The sequence below is a fragment of the Mya arenaria genome, chromosome 16, assembly GCF_026914265.1.
Source record: "Mya arenaria isolate MELC-2E11 chromosome 16, ASM2691426v1".
NCBI lineage: Eukaryota > Metazoa > Mollusca > Bivalvia > Myida > Myidae > Mya > Mya arenaria.
In genome coordinates, this window is record NC_069137.1 from 17,981,597 (window position 1) to 18,001,797 (window position 20,201).

General features: G+C 32.7%; 1 protein-coding gene across 1 annotated transcript; it reads right to left on the reverse strand.

Annotated features, from left to right (window-relative positions):
• Positions 1-3,453: 3,453 nt before the first annotated feature.
• Positions 3,454-12,860, reverse strand: LOC128222598 (uncharacterized). The gene is made up of 6 exons (XM_052931694.1): positions 12,837-12,860; positions 10,589-10,630; positions 9,362-9,403; positions 6,335-6,376; positions 3,914-4,347; positions 3,454-3,708 (listed from the first exon to the last, which is right to left on the reverse strand). Exons 3-5 carry the CDS (start codon positions 9,379-9,381, stop codon positions 3,933-3,935), a joined length of 477 nt encoding a protein of 158 aa, XP_052787654.1. The 5' UTR covers positions 9,382-9,403; positions 10,589-10,630; positions 12,837-12,860; the 3' UTR covers positions 3,454-3,708; positions 3,914-3,932.
• Between the last annotated feature and the right edge of the window lie 7,341 nt (positions 12,861-20,201).

The window sequence follows — 20,201 nt, forward strand, 5'->3', positions numbered from 1 at the left end:
GGATTTTTTATTATGAAAACAACACGTTATGTACTCTTACAGTTAAACATAGTCTAGTGATTGCTTCAGTCAGATGAACATAGCCTTTGTTAAAAACGTATTATTTTAAGGCAATTGATTAAGTTTTTATGCCAAACAAACATTGGAATAAAAACTAAATTAAATAAAGTTGTATAATATGAAAATTGATCATAATGGCGATTAACTGTTTGAACTTAGGAAGGTCGGAGCTTACAAATTGCTATAGGATGGGTTGGTATTTCGTTTGCTCAGTTTGAAACATATGCCCATATCTAAGCTTATCATTTATATACTTTTCATGTTTCATATTACACTAAATAATGCACGATTCCAGTGGTGCTTGAATATTATTAAGTGAAATACAAGTTGAAGACAGTTATTAAGTAACGCTTGCCTACAATTTGGAACGCTATTCTGTGTGCTACAAGTCAATGTTATATTTTATCATTTAAGTTATAAGATAAAACATGCTACAAGACTCGTGAAATACAACATATGGTGCTCATTCTGTGAAATATATTGGGATCTTACACGGAAATATTTCACAGTTATTGTGTATTTCCTCAATGGATTTTCAATACACTGAAAGTTTAACATTATTTAACATTTACTCGAATTAATAAATATGGCAACTATTCATTGAACGCATATTCCTATTTTAAAACATTGAAACGTATGATGGACTGCAAACTTGATTGCCAAAAGTGGATTATTGGAATGCATACGCGTATGTTAAAACATGGCAACATTTAATGAGATGCATACTCGTATGTACAAAAACGGCAACATCTGATCTTACCTTTTTATACTTATATATTTAACGTATGCTACACTATATTGGTTGCGATAAACATGTATAAGCACATTTGATAATAAAACAAAGGAAACTGCATAATATATCCACTATTTATAAAAAATAGATATCCGTCAGGCGTCAAGTAGATTTATCAATATTTGTTAATATTTTACGATGATTCAATTGAATTCACTTGGCAATCGGTTCAGTTTGACTACAAATGATCAACTAGTGGGTTCCTAAACTATGAGATCGTATATCAATCTAGAAAGACGAACAGTCGAATGTAAAATAACATTAAAAAGGTACATTAGCGAATATAGCAAACACTTATCTGAAATTAAGTGAACGACTATACAGTTGACACTGATGTATGAATCCATTGTAATACATGTAGGTGTTTAATATGTAATCACTTGATCAACAATATGTCAAAGCATATGTGTTTGTTTAAAGAGTTTTTTTTTAATTCCCTTATTTCCTATTTAAGGTACATTATGCAATATTTTATATCTAAAAATAAATATGGTCGCGAGAAAACGGTTTATTTGTATTTTTACCACGACAAAAAAAGTCATGAATAGTAAAGAGAAAACGATGAGGGCACGTCATAATATGCTTCTTTGCTTTCACACGAATACACCAGATTTAGAGGGTGTTGATCACATAAAGCGGTCAAACATTTTAAGCCTCTGGTTCACTCGAGATCGTTTATTGACAGCAGTGGTAAAGTGCGTCTCTGACCACACACGACGACACAGCGCTAGTGTTAAGGTAAAGTTAAAATAAAACAAAAATAAATTGTTTTCACTCTTTTCACTTTCATCTGTATTTTGAATTTGATAACAACGATATTTTAATGCCATATGGTTATCACAGTCATGTCTCCTAATTTGATTTAACAGCATGAATATGGTAAAATATTAGGATGAAATGATAACAATAAATCTACTAAAATGTGCTTCCATAAATTATATAACTAGTTTTGGGTAATTATATGCTCGTCAAAAGTATTATTTATCTAGAATGGCAACTCTAGTTTTAAACAACACTTAACAAGTCATTGGTCATTTGACTGTAATGGTAATTTTGCCAATTTGTCATGTATTTAATGATATTTCAACAATAAATGTCAAACACTTTGCGTAAGGCTGAATTGCAAATTCTGAATCAGCCGTGATATGTTTCGTGTTTTTTATCGAATTTTCCTTTCTACCCACCGATGTTGTTGCCTATTTTACAGGAACTGGTATTCAGAGAAGACATATTGTATGGACGGCTCAACAAGCCTTATGATTAAGATGGCATATTGCTACCACATTCCTGCACTTGTCATCTTATGCAGTAAATTCTTTGAAAGCATCTTTAGAGACGACAACGTGTGTTATGTAGTAGACCAACCTTAAGACATGACAACGGCAGTCTTGGAGAGAAAATTTTGCGATTATATCGATCCAAATTCACCCGGCAATATCGAAACATAACGGGTTCTACTGGTGTCCAGAATATCTCGAATATATATACTTACAGGATACACGATTTACATTGATAAAAAAACAAAATAACGTCGGGCAACCGACAGGGCACATAATCAAGAGGACGGTTATGAATTATCCACGAACACACGTAAATGAAAACATAAAGTAGAACCATCAATTAAACCATTAAGTTGTAGTTTTTGTACAGTTTTACCATGATTATTGTTTACATATTCCGTTTCACAATGTATTCTTTTATATATATATTATTTGAATATCTACCAAACGCTAAAATGGATGAATGTCATAAAAACAGGGGTTTTACGATTCTTTTTCGATTGTCTTCATTATAATAAAATGATCTAATAAGACCGCCTTCTATCGTCATTACACAGTTCTAATGTTATACTTTCCCTAGAACCTTTATTTATATTCCGGTTTGTTTTGGTTTTTATAAACCAAGTATCGGAAATACAAATTCACATTTGAAATTGATAGGATAGTTATTTCCGATTTCAATTCATTAACCTCAGAACAATTTGTATTTGATAATAGTTTGTCTTAAAGTCCTCTTGACTCCAAACGGTTTTTCGGAGATTTGTCATTGCTCCTCCCTCTACTAACCAATTTTGCCACCTCTTGAGGCTCTGTATGCGATGTAGATTTTAATTTAATTATGTTATTTTGTTATGTTAATTAAGTTTAATTATGCTTATTACTCATTTTTGTCAATTAAATGATCTGTCAATTGTTGAAAATGTTCTTTAAGAAATACAATTCTGGTAGTTATTTTTTATGTTTCTGTAATTTCTCTTTAGAGGTTTTTGTCAGATTTTTCAGCTTCATTGTATGCTTTATCTTGCTCCTTCAATTGTTTGTAAACATTCTCCAGAGATATCTTTAATCATCAATATTTAATTCTGAATATTTGTCTCACTATTTGTAATATAATCATTTGTTTGTTCAATTAAAATAACAAGCAAATCCGGTAACTTCTAAATATCACATTTCTCTAGTGTATTGATAATTTGCATTAACAAAAAGCGTTTATTTACGCAATCGAATGGTTCTTTAATACAAAGTACAAGATACAAAATACAGTAAAATAAAATAAAGCCGGGTAAATGATAACAAGAAGCATCAGCTTATGAAGCTATTTTTACATTAATACCAAATAAACATACGCATATCAGTACATAACAAAGATTTGGTGGCCTAGTTATAAAAGTGTATAGTTTGAAATAGGTACAATGTTTGAAAACGTATTAACAAATGCCGTTTCTTATTTATTCATGCATAAAGTTACAAAAAGTATGATGGATAAGAGCACAGTATAGAGTGATAACATCAACTAGTTTTCACGGCAGTACGAACAGTCCACAAACGCACGGTTCCTCTAGTCATAAGTGATTCCTTCAAGAGTATAAATTATAGATGATCGTATAGATTTAAAGCAACACAATTGTAAGTAGCATTATATTCATGGGATTAACTGTATGATACAGTTATGTGTACAAACGTTATATTTAAACCAGCTTGTTAGAAACAAATCTTTAGAAAGTATTACTAAGAGTAGGTACTTAATTTATCATATAACTTAACAACTACTAAATTTTACTGATATTTTCAGACGCAGTTTATTTATGTGAATGGTCCCAGGCAGCTGCATATATGTAGAGTGGACTTTTTTGGTTTTGAATGCTGGGTTTGTGTTTCGCTAAGTAATTCTTGAATTCGTCCGATCCTTTGCAGAGAGCTGTTTCTAGCAAACTGTAATCCTTATTCCATTGTGCATAGTGTACGTCAATTGTTTTGTACCATTCATCTATTTCGTCAACATTTAGACCGACTAAAGGAATGATCTCAACTGGATTCCCTAGGCGCTTGACATCCTCCTCCAGAGATTGTACCACGTTCAGTTTATCTGGATGATATCCCTTTGTGAGAGGTGGGTGGATACCTATGTATGTTCTTGCAGGAGTTTCAAGAGAGACATGACAGTCCGAATGCAGCCAGTAATACAAGAAACCGTATTTCCCAAGTTGCTTTGTTCTGCAATACAGTAGTTCAAATACAATGAAATACAAGGCATACAACATACTACGAAGAAAAATAAATCCAATAGAATGTGAATTCAACCTCTTCACCAGTATACATTGATGTTGATATACAAAATGGTAAATACAGCTTATTGATGCTTTTTTAAGTCTGTGTTATTAAAACCTTGTTCGGCCTAATTCCTGAGAAGATCATTACCATGTGTTATTGGGGCAAGTCATATGTCACTAAGTCACATAGGTAGGTCGACATTAGGGGATCGTTTGTAAGGCTATTGACTATATAATCCTGCTTTTTTTATAAAATCTTATTTAAAAAATTGTATAAGAAAAGAATCGTATATTAACCGTCTGGTGTTTGTTTATAATAATAGTAAAAAATACACTTTTAAAATCAAATTTCGTAGTAGTAGTAAAGTAGTAGTAGTAGTAGTAGTAGTAGTAGTAGTAGTAGTAGTAGTAGTAGTAGTGGTAGTACTTGTTTTTGTAGCAGCAGCAACAGCAGCAGCAGCAGTAGCAGCAGTAGAAGTAGTAGTAGTAGTAGTAGTAGTAGTAGTAGTAGTAGTAGTAGTAGTAGTAGTAGTAGTAGTAGTAGTAGTAGTAGTAGTAGTAGTAGTAGTAGTAGTAGTAGTAGTAGTAGTAGTAGTAGAAGTAGTAGTAGTAGTAGTAGTAGTAGTAGTAGTAGTAGTAGTAGTAGTAGTAGTAGTAGTAGTAGTAGTAGTAGTAGTAGTAGTAGAAGAAGTAGTAGTAGTAGTAGTAGTAGTAGTAGTAGTAGTAGTAGTAGTAGTAGTAGTAGTAGTAGTAGTAGTAGTAGTAGTAGTAGTAGTAGTAGTAGTAGTTTAAGTTATAGTAGTAGTAGTAGTAGAAGTAGTAGCAGAAGTAGAGGTAGTAGTAGTAGTTGTTGTAGCAGCAGCAACAGCAGCAAAAGCAGCAGCAGCAGTAGCAACAGCAGCAGTAGTAGAAGTAGTAGTAGTAGAAGTAGTAGTAGTAGTAGTAGTAGTAGTAGTAGTAGTAGTAGTAGTAGTAGTAGTAGTAGTAGTAGTAGTAGTAGTAGTAGTAGTAGTAGTAGTTGTTGTTGTTGTTGTTGTAGTAGTAGTAGTAGTAGAAGTAGTAGCATAATTAGTAGTAGTAGTAGTACTAGTTGTTGTAGCAGCAGCAACAGCAGCAGCAGCAGCAATAGTAGAAGTAGCAGTAGTAGAAGTAGTAGTAGTAGTAGTAGTAGTAGTAGTAGTAGTAGTAGTAGTAGTAGTAGTAGTAGTAGTAGTAGTAGTAGTAGTAGTAGTAGTAGTAGTAGTAGTAGTAGTAGTAGTAGTAGTAGTAGTAGTAGTAGTGCTAATAGCAGTAGAAGAAGTCGTTATAGTTGTATAAGAGGGATCGATAGTGGAAATTGAAGTGGTAAGGATAGTGACAGTAGCAGTGGGAGTAGCAGTAGTTGTAGTATAAAAAGTTTGTACTTGTACCAGCTGGTGCATTAAAACGTGAGTGAGTGTATTCAGAATTATTTGTAACAGGTAGCAGTGTTACTGGTGTACATATATTACAAGTTTAGACCATTTCGCCTGTAAACCGTAGATTTGATAATTATTACCTGTGTTGCATAACCTTTTAAAACGTAATATGCTTTTAACTCTAGCGTGAATAGTGTCTGCGAACATAACATAAATGGCTGCCTTTTGTAATCTTAAATGTTTTATTTGCAATTTGGTCAAATTGCTTCTTAAGGTTACTTTACGAACTGTATATTCCACACATACTGACTACTGTGGAACTTGTCTTATTCGGTTATACTTGCTATATCTGTTCAAAACCTTTCAGAGTAAAAGAGAGTCATTTCTATTTCAGATGCATCTTGGAATCGACCTCATATAAGTAGTGTCGAAGATGCAGAAAATCAACGATAGGGTAAACTCACACGCGAAGACAATATACGACACTACTTATGTAACGGTAAATAAAGAAATCGTAAAATATAAATCATTTACCTCAAATTCTCATCAGTTAGCTTTTTAATCGTTTCTTCTTGCCTGAAAAGAATATATTTAAGACATATTTTTTAAACAACCAAAACTTTAGATTCATCTGATTGGCATAGACATGTGTATTGACATAGTTACTTGTTTTGCATAGTGAAAGTTTAATAAAAAAGCCATAAAACATTTCATCCTTTAGATCTTGAATAGTTTCTTCCTGTCTGAAACGAAATCATTTAAAAGTTATTATAGCATAATTACAACGTAACATTCATCAACCTTATGTTGAACCAAGAAGTATTTCAACACATTTGGGGAATAATGTTGAATTAAGAGTTAAAGACAAAAATGTTATTTTCGAGACAAACCAATGTTCAAGCCTCTTTCACAGAAGATTAAATAATGACAAATAACGCATGAAATGTTTTACTTGTTGTACATTTTATTACAAACAGTCTCTATATTAACACATTGATTGTCCTCGCTTTGAAGATAGCTTGTTACATTTAGAAAAATAATTTGGCACCAATTTACTACCTTAAGATATATTAAAGTGCTCATTTTAGGAAAAAACTTATCCTATTTATGTCGGGTTCGACGAGTTATACAAGTTTTATTGCAGCCAGAGTATAGAGCAAATGCATTATCTGTTTGTGTGCATATAAACATCAGCAATGACCGTAATTATATGTGTAGATATAGAAATAAATGACCTCTCATCAAACCAGACACACGAGAGGTTTGATGCCATAGGAGTTGTTGTCATAGATGAACCTTATTTATAAATAATAGTTTTTGTTTATTTTACCGCTGGGCATCAGTTTGACAAACATAATAAAACAAGTATTATAATGTAAATCAGGTCTCATGTTTTAAAGTTTTCGACAAAGGAGTCATGTTTTATTAATGTTTGTTCAACACTAGTTTTTTTATGATTTTAAGCATTTTCGATTTTATTTGACTAAAATTCGATAAGAATTGACAAAGATATATTTATCGTAAATCCTGTAAAAATTAGAAAATAAATATGCACCTAGCTAGCTTTACGGTAACTCGTATGATTCTCGCAAAACCTAAAAATGTTTTGGTCAATTATGCAAGATTGCACGCAAGTTTCATTGATATGTAGTTTACTGCTTTAACACGAAATAAAAGGAGCGAAACAAGAACTATAAATTTGTGCTAGACAGACAATCCGGAACACGACACTGAACTTTTCATCTGTCAGCACATTTTGGGTTCTTGAGTGTCAAACTTATTACGGCATTTGACCGTTCCTGGTCGGATTGGACGTGCGGCACGTTGACGTAAGAGCTAGCACGCACAGCGAGGGGGGCGCCATTGTTGCTAGAGCAACAGACGGTCCACACTGAGTCGTACCCGTTGACAAAGCCAACGCTACAAATTCCAGATCGAATTAACCCGCTTATGTACAGCGGACTGGCAGACACTCGAAACTTGAAAACATAATTCGTTGGTATACAGACAGACGGCCGACACTGAACGGCACCGGTCATTGGTATTCAAGATCACCGAACATTGACTCCCGAAAATTGGATAGTAACCTGATTTTCAGCATACAACTCGGAAGCGCGTTTAATAGACTGAGGGCCAATTTCTACTCCACAACACAATCAACATACGGACTTGTTTCAGTAGATATTTATATAATACTATTAATAAATGATAAATAAAAGTTGAATAATTATTAACAACGTTTTGTTTGTTTCTTATCACTATTCTTAGTCCTTTGCAAAGGTTATTTGTAAATGTTTACTAGATTTATTGTGTCTTGGCAAGTTGTATTCATAGTAAACATCAAACATTGGTTTTCCTTGTGTTACAGATGATCTTATTGTCATCAGTAGAATAGCGTAGCTTCTCGTATTATTTAACTTACAGCATGGCTACATATGATACTTTGTGGATATTATTACCGGAGGTAAATGCATAGTATGTTGAAAACATCGCTTCCATTATGTCGGGATTCCAGTTATGGGTCTGCCTATACATAATTTATGCGATGAGTGACCTAAGTAACGTTTGAAATCCGTTTTGCGGTATATTAGAAGAATACTTCTTGGCGTTTATGACATTTCCTTTCAAACTTTATATTATTTGCCCTGTTATATTAAAGCTAATTATAACCTTTGTTAAATAGCCTTTTGAAACATAACATGTTTCTTACATAAACGAGAATAGTGTTTGTTAATACGATTGAGTGTTTGCCCATATTAAAGTTTATTGCCCATTTGCTATTTTTTTAATTCATGGGCCCTTTCGTATTTTATATTAAAAACATGGTACATATAACGAGTTTATAGAAACATTTCATGAGATTGTGTTTAGGGCCCCCAAGAGTTATGGTCACTGTTAACTTTTTAATTTAACTTTTGATTGCTTTTGACAGGCAAATACATCAAAATTGTATTAACTTCTAAGTGAAGACGGCGTAGTCGATCGCGCTGTCTTACGATAACTCTTGTTTATTCCAAAAGTGTTTAAACTGTCAACCCCGTTTTAGCCATTTTCTTCATGTTTTTAATTGATATGTGTCGGTCTCATTGCTGCTTTTCATTTTGTTTGGACGGGGTCAATGTTTTGTTGTGAAAAGAGGTTATTCTTAAAGTATAATTGTAACTTTTTAATGCTGTCAATTCATCCGTGTTTTTTTAACCTTAGTGAATCAATTATACTTACATTAGCATGTACTAATTATGACTGTACTAGTAAACCTCTCAGTTAAAGATGTATTTTAAACTTAATAATATTTATGGCAAGTCTACCGGTCTGAGTTGTAAGTTGATGTTTATATTGTTTAAAACAAAATGTTTACACGGTGTCTCATTTCAGTGTTTGAATAGAGTTAAGAATACTTTCCATTTACGTACTAGGCTTATCGTAAAATGATCTACCATACTTCATCTTAATGAACATAAAATTGCATTGAAAAATATCTCATTGATGTGCACTTTTCATTCATACAAGGGACATGTTATAATAGCAGATAGTATTTATCATAAAACTACAAACACTCACCTTTGATGACGTTCTTCCATGTTTGAGTTTTCATCCTGTAATCTTAAATTGTAACCTTATTTAGCAAACGTGTTTATATTAGTGGCCAATTTGTTTATATTAAGCGGTAAACATATGTACAGTTATATAAATCATATTAATTTCTAAGCCATTGGATTTGATTATTACTTGAAATTTGGTAATCAAATGGTGCATCTCGTAACAATATTATTGTATGCAACTTGAATGATCGCATTTTGCTTGTCATAAAACCTTTTAACTGAAGCAATATAATAACCCAGTTAAGACAGCGTTGAATGTATAGGTTTTTTTTGTCATGTATTATTTGTGTAAATGGATGCCGAATGCAGATGTTTTCTCAAAAAGAACTCTTATTCATGCTTTTCGGTCTATTATTAGTGAAGAGTGGTGGTTGGTAACCATTTAAATTTACGCTTTATAGATACATACTTTTATTATTACTCGTTTCTAAGCCCATCTCTTTGAAACAACACTACTAGTAAATGGTAATAGATAAGAGTAGCAATATAATAATTCTTTTAAGTTCATGCCATTCTGTGGTATATACGGAAAGGTTGTTGGTTGATTTCCCAATCAACTCTCTCTTTAAAAAAGGCAGTTATTTAAAATACTTTTTCTCGTCTTTTAGCACGACTGTCCAAAACATATCAAAAGTAACGCAAACTTGCAAGGTGAATAATATGTTTTATCGGTTTGACGCTATTTTGCCATTTTTTACATTTTCGAGAAACAATAAATTTTTAAACAAAGTTCTTGAGCATTACTTTTTTCAATTTTTTTCAGGCACATGTCTATGCGAATAATTAGAAAAGTTGTCATGGGTATGCTCATTGTTGAGTGTATATCATTTTCTTTACGAGGATTATAGTCCACATAAAATTGACTGTATATGTGCATGGTGGTTAATTGTTGATAAGTTGTATGTTTAGAATAATCTGTATTTTACTGTAGTAAACTGTTTTAATCTGTTTTACATAGTTATATCTTTTCAAAACTTTTCAAAATAAACGACAGTCATTTAAATGAAGTTGCATCTTAAAGTCGACTTTATGTATGTATGTTGTTATTTGTTGATAAGTTGCATGTCTGGAATATAGTATAGTATTATGACCTAGATGCACACAAACAAGGACCGGCTGACAAGAAATGGTACGATTTTGCATAAGGAACGATGAATAAAAGAGTCGTACAACATAAATAATTTACCTCAAGTTCTCATCCACCAGCTTTTTACTCTGTTCTTCCTGCCTGAAAGGGACATATTTTATACATGTAATCAAATAATCTAAATGTTTATTTCATCCGATTGGCATAGAAACCTTATGTTGAATAAAACAGTATTGATTGGCATTTGTTATGCAAAACACCTGATTAATAAATGAATAGTAATTCAACTCAATTTCTCATCCTCCAGATTTTGAATTATATCTTCCGGACTGAATTTTTTTTTTAAAAAAACAATATATTATTATATAATCTAAACGTTAAGTCCATCTGATTTGCCTGGAAAAATCATGTTGAATCAAACAGTATTGTAACCGATTTTGTGTAAAATCATAGCAAAAAAGATATCTCGGCGACCAACAAATGTTCAAGCCTAAATGAATATGAATTGATAATAAATGGCGTTTGGAATTTGTGGTTTGTTGTATACAAACAAGCTCTAGATTACTTGAATGAGTTTTGTTCCCTTTTAAAACAGTTTCTTAAATGTACAAGAATAATTCAGCATTGGTTAACTATCCTAAAATTTATTCAAGTGTACTGTTTATTTAGGACAACCTAACACTAGCTATGTGATGTTTGAATGGATATGATGGTGACTGTGCACAGAAAAGAACGGTTGTATGTTCTCCGTCGATTATCATAACCGTTTAAATTTATAAAATATATATGAAATATGTTACACTATATTCATGCACTATGTTGATTAGGATTGAAACGAATGCATAGCTCATAATGTTTCTCTCCGTGAAAATATAATTACACAATTTGCATAGGAAGAAGGTTATATGATTTCCTATGAATGTAGTTATATTGTAATTGAAATCTTGTTAATACATGCATACATTTCTCAAATGTACTTTATAATATATATATATGACTTTTAGGCATTACATTTAGATAAAGAATGAACAAAGAAACAGTCATTATAGCATTGAGAGAATATATAGAAATAACTTACGTTATTTTCAATGTAAGCACTATTCTTTTAACCAAAATTTCATTTTTTAAATGGTGACGTCACACCGACTTACGAACAGTTTTATTTAATATGTTTAAACATAATTTATTTAAAAAATGCATATATACATTATCATACACTACGTTAATAAGGATTGGAACGAAAGCATGTCTTATAAAGTTTCTCTCCTTGGAAATGTATTTACACGTTCTGCATATGTCACAGGGTGTTTTATTTGAGTTTATTGAGATTCATGTTACCCTTATTTTTATCTGTTGAAATAAAGAAACAACTATTTTATTGCCTCTTGAGTTATTATTTATATCTCATTCATAATCAATATATAATAAGTTGTAATGTTTTGAACATCGTTGTGTTCACTGGGGTGTTAAGCTACCCTCTGCGATAATACAGTGTATGGTCATTTAAGGTTGTAGAGTACATACCACGTAAAATTATTTGTAACAGACAGCAGTGTTACTGGTCTACATTGTTTACTAGTTTATGAAATTTCGCCAGTAAACCGTATATTTGATCATTATTACCTATGTTGCATGGCCTTTTCAAACGTTATATGCTTTTAACTGCTAATAAGTGGCTGCCTTTTGTAATCTTTTTGCAATTTTGTCAAATATCGGTCCCTTGTTACTACTAATGGTTTCACAACGCTATGTCAAGTAAAATAGGCATTACTGTGTTAAATAAATATCATATTGCTAGTGGGTTAGTTTTTTTTTTCGTAGCTTGAGTTTGTGTTGCAAGGGGATTATTAAATAGTGAATTGTAAATTTGTCTGATTGTTTCTATCAAATTCTTAATTATCAGTATCAAAACATATGTCCTCAGTTTTTGAGAAACAAGATATATTCAAACCAAGTATTTGATTTTTAATTGTTTTCTTAATTTTCATCGAAGAAACATGTCCATGTAAATAATAAGGAACTGTTGTTAAGGTTATGTACATAGTTGCAGTACTGCTGTATATTTATCTCGGCGGTTGAGTGTTTAGTATTACGTGACGAACTGTATGATCCACACATACTGACTACTGTGGAACTTGTCTTATTCTGCTTTACTAATTATATATGTTCAAAACCTTTCAGAGAACACGAGAGTCATTTAAATTCAGATGCATCTTAGAATCGACTTTATATAAGTAGTGTCGTAGATGCAGACAATCAAGGACAGGGTAAACTTACAGGCGAAGACAATGTAAGACACTGCATATATAACAGTTAATAAAGAAATCGTAAAACATAAATCATTCACCTCAAGTTCTCTTCCGTCAGCTTTTTATTCGTTTCTTCCTGCCTGAAAGGAACACATTTAAGAAATATTTTTTAACAATCCAAACGTTAAATTCATCCGATTGGCATAGACATCCTATGTTGAATATTACTGTATTAACATAGTCACTTGAATAGTGAACTATTTAAAAAAAAGCTGTAAAATATCAATTATTCACCTCAAAGTTTCATCCTTCAGATCTTGAATCAATTTTTTCTGCCTGAAACGAAATCATTTAAAGGTTATTATAACATAATTGCAACGTTACATTCATCAGATTAGCCTAGACACCTTATGTTGAACCAAAAAGTATTTTAACACATTTGGGAAATGTAGAATTAAAAACAAAAACATTATTTTCGAGACAAACCAATGTTCAAGCCTTTTTCACAAAACATAAATTAATGACAAATATCGGATAAAATTATTGTTGCAAAATTGGTTTACAAACAGTCTCTATATTGAAACATTTATTTTTCTGTCTTTGAAAATATTTTCGTAAATTTAGAAAAAAAAATTTACAGCACGAATTTACAAATTTAAGACATAATCAAGTGTTTTTTTCGAAAAATCTAATCCTATCTATGTCATGTTCGAGTTTTGCTATTTCGAACATATCATTCACCCAGAGTATAGTTCAAGGCAAGCAGTGTACAGGCATTATATGTTCGTATTCATATAACCATTAGCAATGACCACAATATTGCGTGTAGATATAGAACTAAATCATTTTCATCAAACCGGATGAAAATAGATGGATAATGCCATAGGAGTTGTTGTCACGGATGAACCTTATTTATTATAATAGTTTTACTGCAGGGCCTCAATTGTGCACATACGATAAATGAAATAAAAATCTTGGCTCATTTTGGTAGATTGTAACATACCGGTACGTAACATACTGCTAACAAACACCGGTAAGTAATATTTTGAGAACATCAACGGTACCTCAAATTCTCTTCCGTCAGCTTTTTATTAATTTCTTCCTGCCTGAAAAGAAAATATTGAAGACATATTTTTCAAACAATCCAAACGTTAGATCATCCGATTGGCATAGACACCTAATGTTGAATCAAACTGTATTGAAATAGTCACTTGTTTTGCATAGTGAAAGTTTAATAAAAAATACATAAAATTTTGACCTCAATTTTTCATCCTTCAGATCTTGAATCGTTTTTTCCTGCCTGAAACGAAATTTTTTAAAAGTTATTATGACATAATCCCATCGTTACATTCATCTAAGTAGGCTAGACACCTTACGTTGAACCAAGAAGTATTTCAACACATTTGGGAAATGTAGAATTAAGAATTAAAAATGAAAACGTAATTTTCGAGACAAACCAATGTTCAAGCCTTATTTACAAAACATAAATTATTGACAAATATCGTATGAAATGTTTGTTGCAAAATTGTTTACAAACAGTCTCTTATCTTTAAACATTTATATTACTCACTTTGAAAATAATTACAGGAATTATCTGTTCATATACATATAAACATCAGCAATGACCACAAGTATGCGTGTAGATATATAACTGAATAGTTGTCATCAAACCGGACAATACTAGATGGATAATGCCATAGGAGTTGTTGTCACGGATGAACCTTATTTTTTAAATAGTTTTTCTGCGAGACCTCAATTGGGCACATATGTAAAATGAATTAATATGAACACCAAGGCTCATTTTGGTAGATTGTAACATACCGGTACGTAACATTCTGCTAACAATCACCGGTACGTAGCATTTTGCGAACATCAACGGTACGTAGTTTTGAGAAAATTAACGGTACGTAACATTCTGAAAAAAATTCGTAAAATACGTAACATACTGCTAACATCACCGGTACGTAATATACTGTGAATATCGACGGTATGTAACATATAGCGAACAGCACCTGTACGGAGCATAATGCGAAAAAACACCGGTAAGTAGTATATTGCAAACATCGCTGGTGCAAAGCAATTTGCGAACATCACCGGAACGTAACATTTTGAAAACATTACCAGTACATACCATGCTGTAAACATCAGCGGTATGTAGCATTTCGCGAACACCTACGGTACGTAACATGCTGGAAATGTTTGTGGTATATACCTACATCGAAAACAAACGGTACGTAAAATACTGCCTACATCACCGCTACGTAATATACTTCGAAAATCAAGGGTATATACCTACATCGAACATCAACGGTACGTAACATACTGCAAACATTACTGGTACGTAACATATTACGAACATCACCGGTACATAACATATTGAGAAAATATTTGGTATGTTGCATATTCCGAACATCAACGGTACAGCGCATATAACGAACATAATCGGTAAGAAGCTTACTGCGAATATCACCAGTAGGTAGCATATTACAAACCTCACAAGAATGGTAGCATATTACGATCATCTCCGTACGTATAATATTACGATTATCTCCGGTACGTAGAATAATACGAACATCTCCGGTACGTAAAATATTACGAACATCATCGGTACATAACATATAGCGAATATCACCGGTACGTGATATATTACGAACATCACCGGTACATATCATTTTACGAACGTCTCCGGTACGTAGCATATTACAAACATCATCGGTACATAACATATTGCTAATATCACCGGTACGTAGCATATTACAAATATCTCCGGTATGTAGCATATTACGAACATCAACGGGACGTATCATTTTACGAACATCTCCGGTACGTAGCATATTACGAACATCCCCGGTTCGTATCATTTTACAACAACACCGGTATGTAGTATATTACGAACATCACCGGTACATGGCATATTACGAACATCTCCGGTACGTAGCATATTACGAATATGACCGGTAGGTAGTATATTACGAACATCAGCGGTATGTAGCATATTACGAATCTCAACGGTACTTAGCATATTGCGAACATCACCGATACTTAGCATACTGCCAACATCAGTGGTACGTAGCTTATTGCAAACATCAACGGAACGTAACATGCTGCAAATATTTGTGGTATGTACCTACATCGAACCTCAACATTACGCAACATACTGCCTAACATCACCGGTATCTACCTACATCGATCATCAACGGTACGTAAAATACTGCAAACAAAACTGGTACGTAACATATTGCGAACATCACCGGTACGGAGTATATAGAGAAAATAACCTGTACGTAGCATATTGCGATCACTTCCGGTACGTAACAAATCACGAACATTTACGGTATGAAACATATTACGAACATCGCCAGTACATAGCATATTATGCAAATCACCGGAACGTAGCTTACTGCGAATATATCCGGTAGGTAGCATGCTACGAAAGTCATCGGTACATAACATACTGCGTACATCACCAGTACGTAGCATTTTGAGAACATCACCGGTAGGTAGCATAAAACGAACCTCACCAGTACACATTATTTTACGAACATCACAGGTACGTAGCATATTGCGAACATCACCGTAACTTAGCATATTTCGAACAACCCCGGTACGTAGCATATTACGAACATCACCGGTACGTAGCATATTGCGAACATCACCGGTACGTAACATACTGCAAATATCATCTTTACAAAGCTAACCCGAACACCACCGGTACGTAGTATTTTGCGAACATTACCGGTAGGTTGAATATCACGAACATCACGGGTACGCAGCATATTGAAAAACATCACCAGTACATAGCATATTGCGAACATCACAGATACGAAGCATACTACGAACATTACCGGTACGTAGCAAATTACGAACATCACCGGTACATAGCATATTACGAACATCACCGGTACGTAGCATACTACGAACATCAGCGGTACGTAGCATATCGCGAACGTATACGGTATGTAACATATTCCGAACATCACCTGTACGTAGCATATTAAGAACATCACCGGTACGTAGCATATTGCGAACATATACGGTATGTAACATATTCCGAACATCACCGGTACGTAAAATACAGCAAACATCACCGGTACGTAGCATATTGCGAACACTACCTGTACGTAGCATATTGCGAACATATACGGTATGTAACATATTCCGAACATCACTGGTACGTAAAATACTGCAGACATCACAGGTACGTAGCATTACGCAATGTAGAACAAAGTATTAAACTCTCATAATTAGAGACTCTTAAATAGTTTAATCATTAATTTAGCTTTTTGAACCCTTCTGAACATCCAACGTTAAAACTGTTTAATGCATTCGATTTTATGTTGCCTATATATTTATTCTTATGTTTACGAAAATGATCATCAGTACAATTGTTATATTTGTTCTGATGACACCACATATTGTATTATGTGATAGTCATAGTTTCAATACTTCATCAATGCTTTGATTTAACGGAAGAGATTGCATAGCTGTCCAATATTTCATGATATACATAAATGGAGTGAATTTCGTCTCCATATGTTTCAAAGTTTCATTGTTATGTTAAGAGTATTGCCGACACATAGTGTCTTGCGTTGGCGGCTTGGCATTCACAATAACATGTATCAATGTATAAGCATTGCGGATTTGGTTTCACCAGAACACATGAAGAACAGGCGTATATCAAGTTAAAATCCCACGAACGGATTAAAATCCGGATCACCGGTTACCATCCTTGGTGATTTGTAAAAGGATTTGACCTTGATGCGCATGATTCTTTTCCATGAATACTAAGGAGGAAAGCACATTATATATTAGTATTCACAAAGGATTGGTAAGTAATATGTGTCTGTTAGTCAGTTACTAAATTATTTTACGCTATTAATCACGTTATGCTGAATCCTAAACCAAACACGTGTTGTACAGAATATGTGTGCTTAGTTTGTATACTTTGTAAAACAAAGTTTACGAATATAGTTCAGCCTAGCAGAGAAAGGGCCTTATCATTTTGTCAAACACTTTTTTTACATCTTTTGCTGAAAATCGTAAATACCGTACTGCCAAGTACATCTATAAACTGTCATTGTCAACAACAACCACAATTCCGCATAAATACTTAGACATGTATTTTTCATTAAATCGTAAAAAAAGAGAGTTAATGCCATAGTATTGTCATTAGTAAACATAGTGATAGTTGTCCTTTTTTCTCATCATTAGGTTAACAGCATAGCTACATGTCACATTTTGTGGATGTTAATTCCGTCATTAAATGCATAGAATGCCGACAAGAACAATACCAGTATAAGATCACCAGGTAATGTCGGGCTTAAGGCACATGTTTATGTGAATAAAAAATGTTGCTAAAGGTATGTACATTGTAGCCGTACAGTTTTGAGTCAATCTCGACCATGCACTATTTGTAAAAAAAGAGCTGTATGTTCCATACATTCTTTATAGAAAACTGTTATTTTAAATAGTTATATCTGGCCAGAAAATACGAGAGTAATATTATGCCTGATGCATCTTAAAATCGACCTGATATAAGTAGTGGGCTTATTTGTTTATAGGTTTCATTTTTGGAATATATTGTATTTATATTTGGAAATGTCCTATATCCATATGCGAATTATTTTATACGAAACTGCATAGAGTCTTGAGCGATAAACTATGTACCTCAAATTCCCTTCCGTTAGCCTTTTAATATTTTGATACTGTCTGAAAGAAACACATTTAAGACATAGTATTAAGCATTCCAAACGTTGAATTCATCCGATCGGCCTAGTCACCTTATGTTTAATCAAACACTGTTGACATAGTAATTTGTTTTGCATATAATCCGTAATAAATGAAGGAGTAGTAATACAAGAATCGTTCACCTCAAGTTAGTATCCTTCAGTCTTTTAATCGCCCTTTCCGGACTGAAACGAAAACATTTAAGACATTATACTACATAATTTAAATGTTTAATTCACCCGATCTGCCTAGACAACTTGGGTTGAACCAATCAATATTGCACATTTTTAAGTGTAGAATTATAAACAAGAAAGTTACGTCCGTGACCAATACATGTTCATGCGTATTTCAAAGAAGATTGGTTTATAATAATTAACGTATGAAATGTGTGGTTACATCAATATATTTTTTTTTTCTTTTATAATAATGTCTTACATGTACAAACATAACTAAGCATAAGTTTACGACCCTAAGACATATTTAAGTTTTCTTTTTTTTTAAGAAAACACCTTACACTAGGTCTGTGATGTTTGAATGGATTTGATAAACTGATGGCTAAGATGTGCACAGAAATAATTATTTTCCGTCCAGAACATTTATGCTATATAAGTCAAGCACGTGTAAGATACAGTGCATATAAAAATGTTCCAGATTACAACATTATTTTGTAGTTCGATTATCATAAATGTTTAATTGTATAAAAATAAAGCTGAAATAGGAAACGATATATAAAATGTAAACTCTATTCATTTAACGGAGTTTTCTTTTTTGAAATGGTGACGTCACTACGGCTTACCAATACTTTTCTATTACATGTTAAATATAAAGCAAATTGAGTTGCGATGTGAATTTCTGAAATACAATTGTTTCTGCTGGTTGCAAAACTTAATATATATCTCATTTGTTGAAAAATAAAACACAAACTTGATTATTATTATGTCATCACATTTGACGAGTAAAGTAAAAAGGGTGAGAAACTGGCGGTAAGAAAAGCACAGATAACACATATTGTGTTTTCGGTTCGAAGTATTATGTAAGATAAATCTCGATTCCATTATTGCAATGAGTCGTTCACCTCAAATTAGTATCCTTCGGTCTTTTATTCGCCCTTTCCGGACTGAAACGAAAACATTTAAGACTTTATACTACATTATTTAAATGTTTAATTCACCCGATCAGCCTAGACAACTTATTAGGTTGATCCAATCAATATTGCACATTTTTAAGTGTAGAATTATAAACAAGAAAGTTACGTCCGTGACCAATACATGTTCATGCGTATTTCAAAGAAGATTGGTTTATAATAATTAACGTATGAAATGTGTGGTTACATCAATATATTTTTTTTTCTTTTATAATAATGTCTTACATGTACAAACATAACTAAGCATAAGTTTACGACCCTAAGACATATTTAAGTTTTCTTTTTTTTTAAGAAAACACCTTACACTAGGTCTGTGATGTTTGAATGGATTTGATAAACTGATGGCTAAGATGTGCACAGAAATAATTATTTTCCGTCCAGAACATTTATGCTATATAAGTCAAGCACGTGTAAGATACAGTGCATGTAAAAATGTTCCAGATTACAACATTATTTTGTAGTTCGATTATCATAAATGTTTAATTGTATAAAAATAAAGCTGAAATAGGAAACGATATATAAAATGTAAACTCTATTCATTTAACGGAGTTTTCTTTTTTGAAATGGTGACGTCACTACGGCTTACCAATAC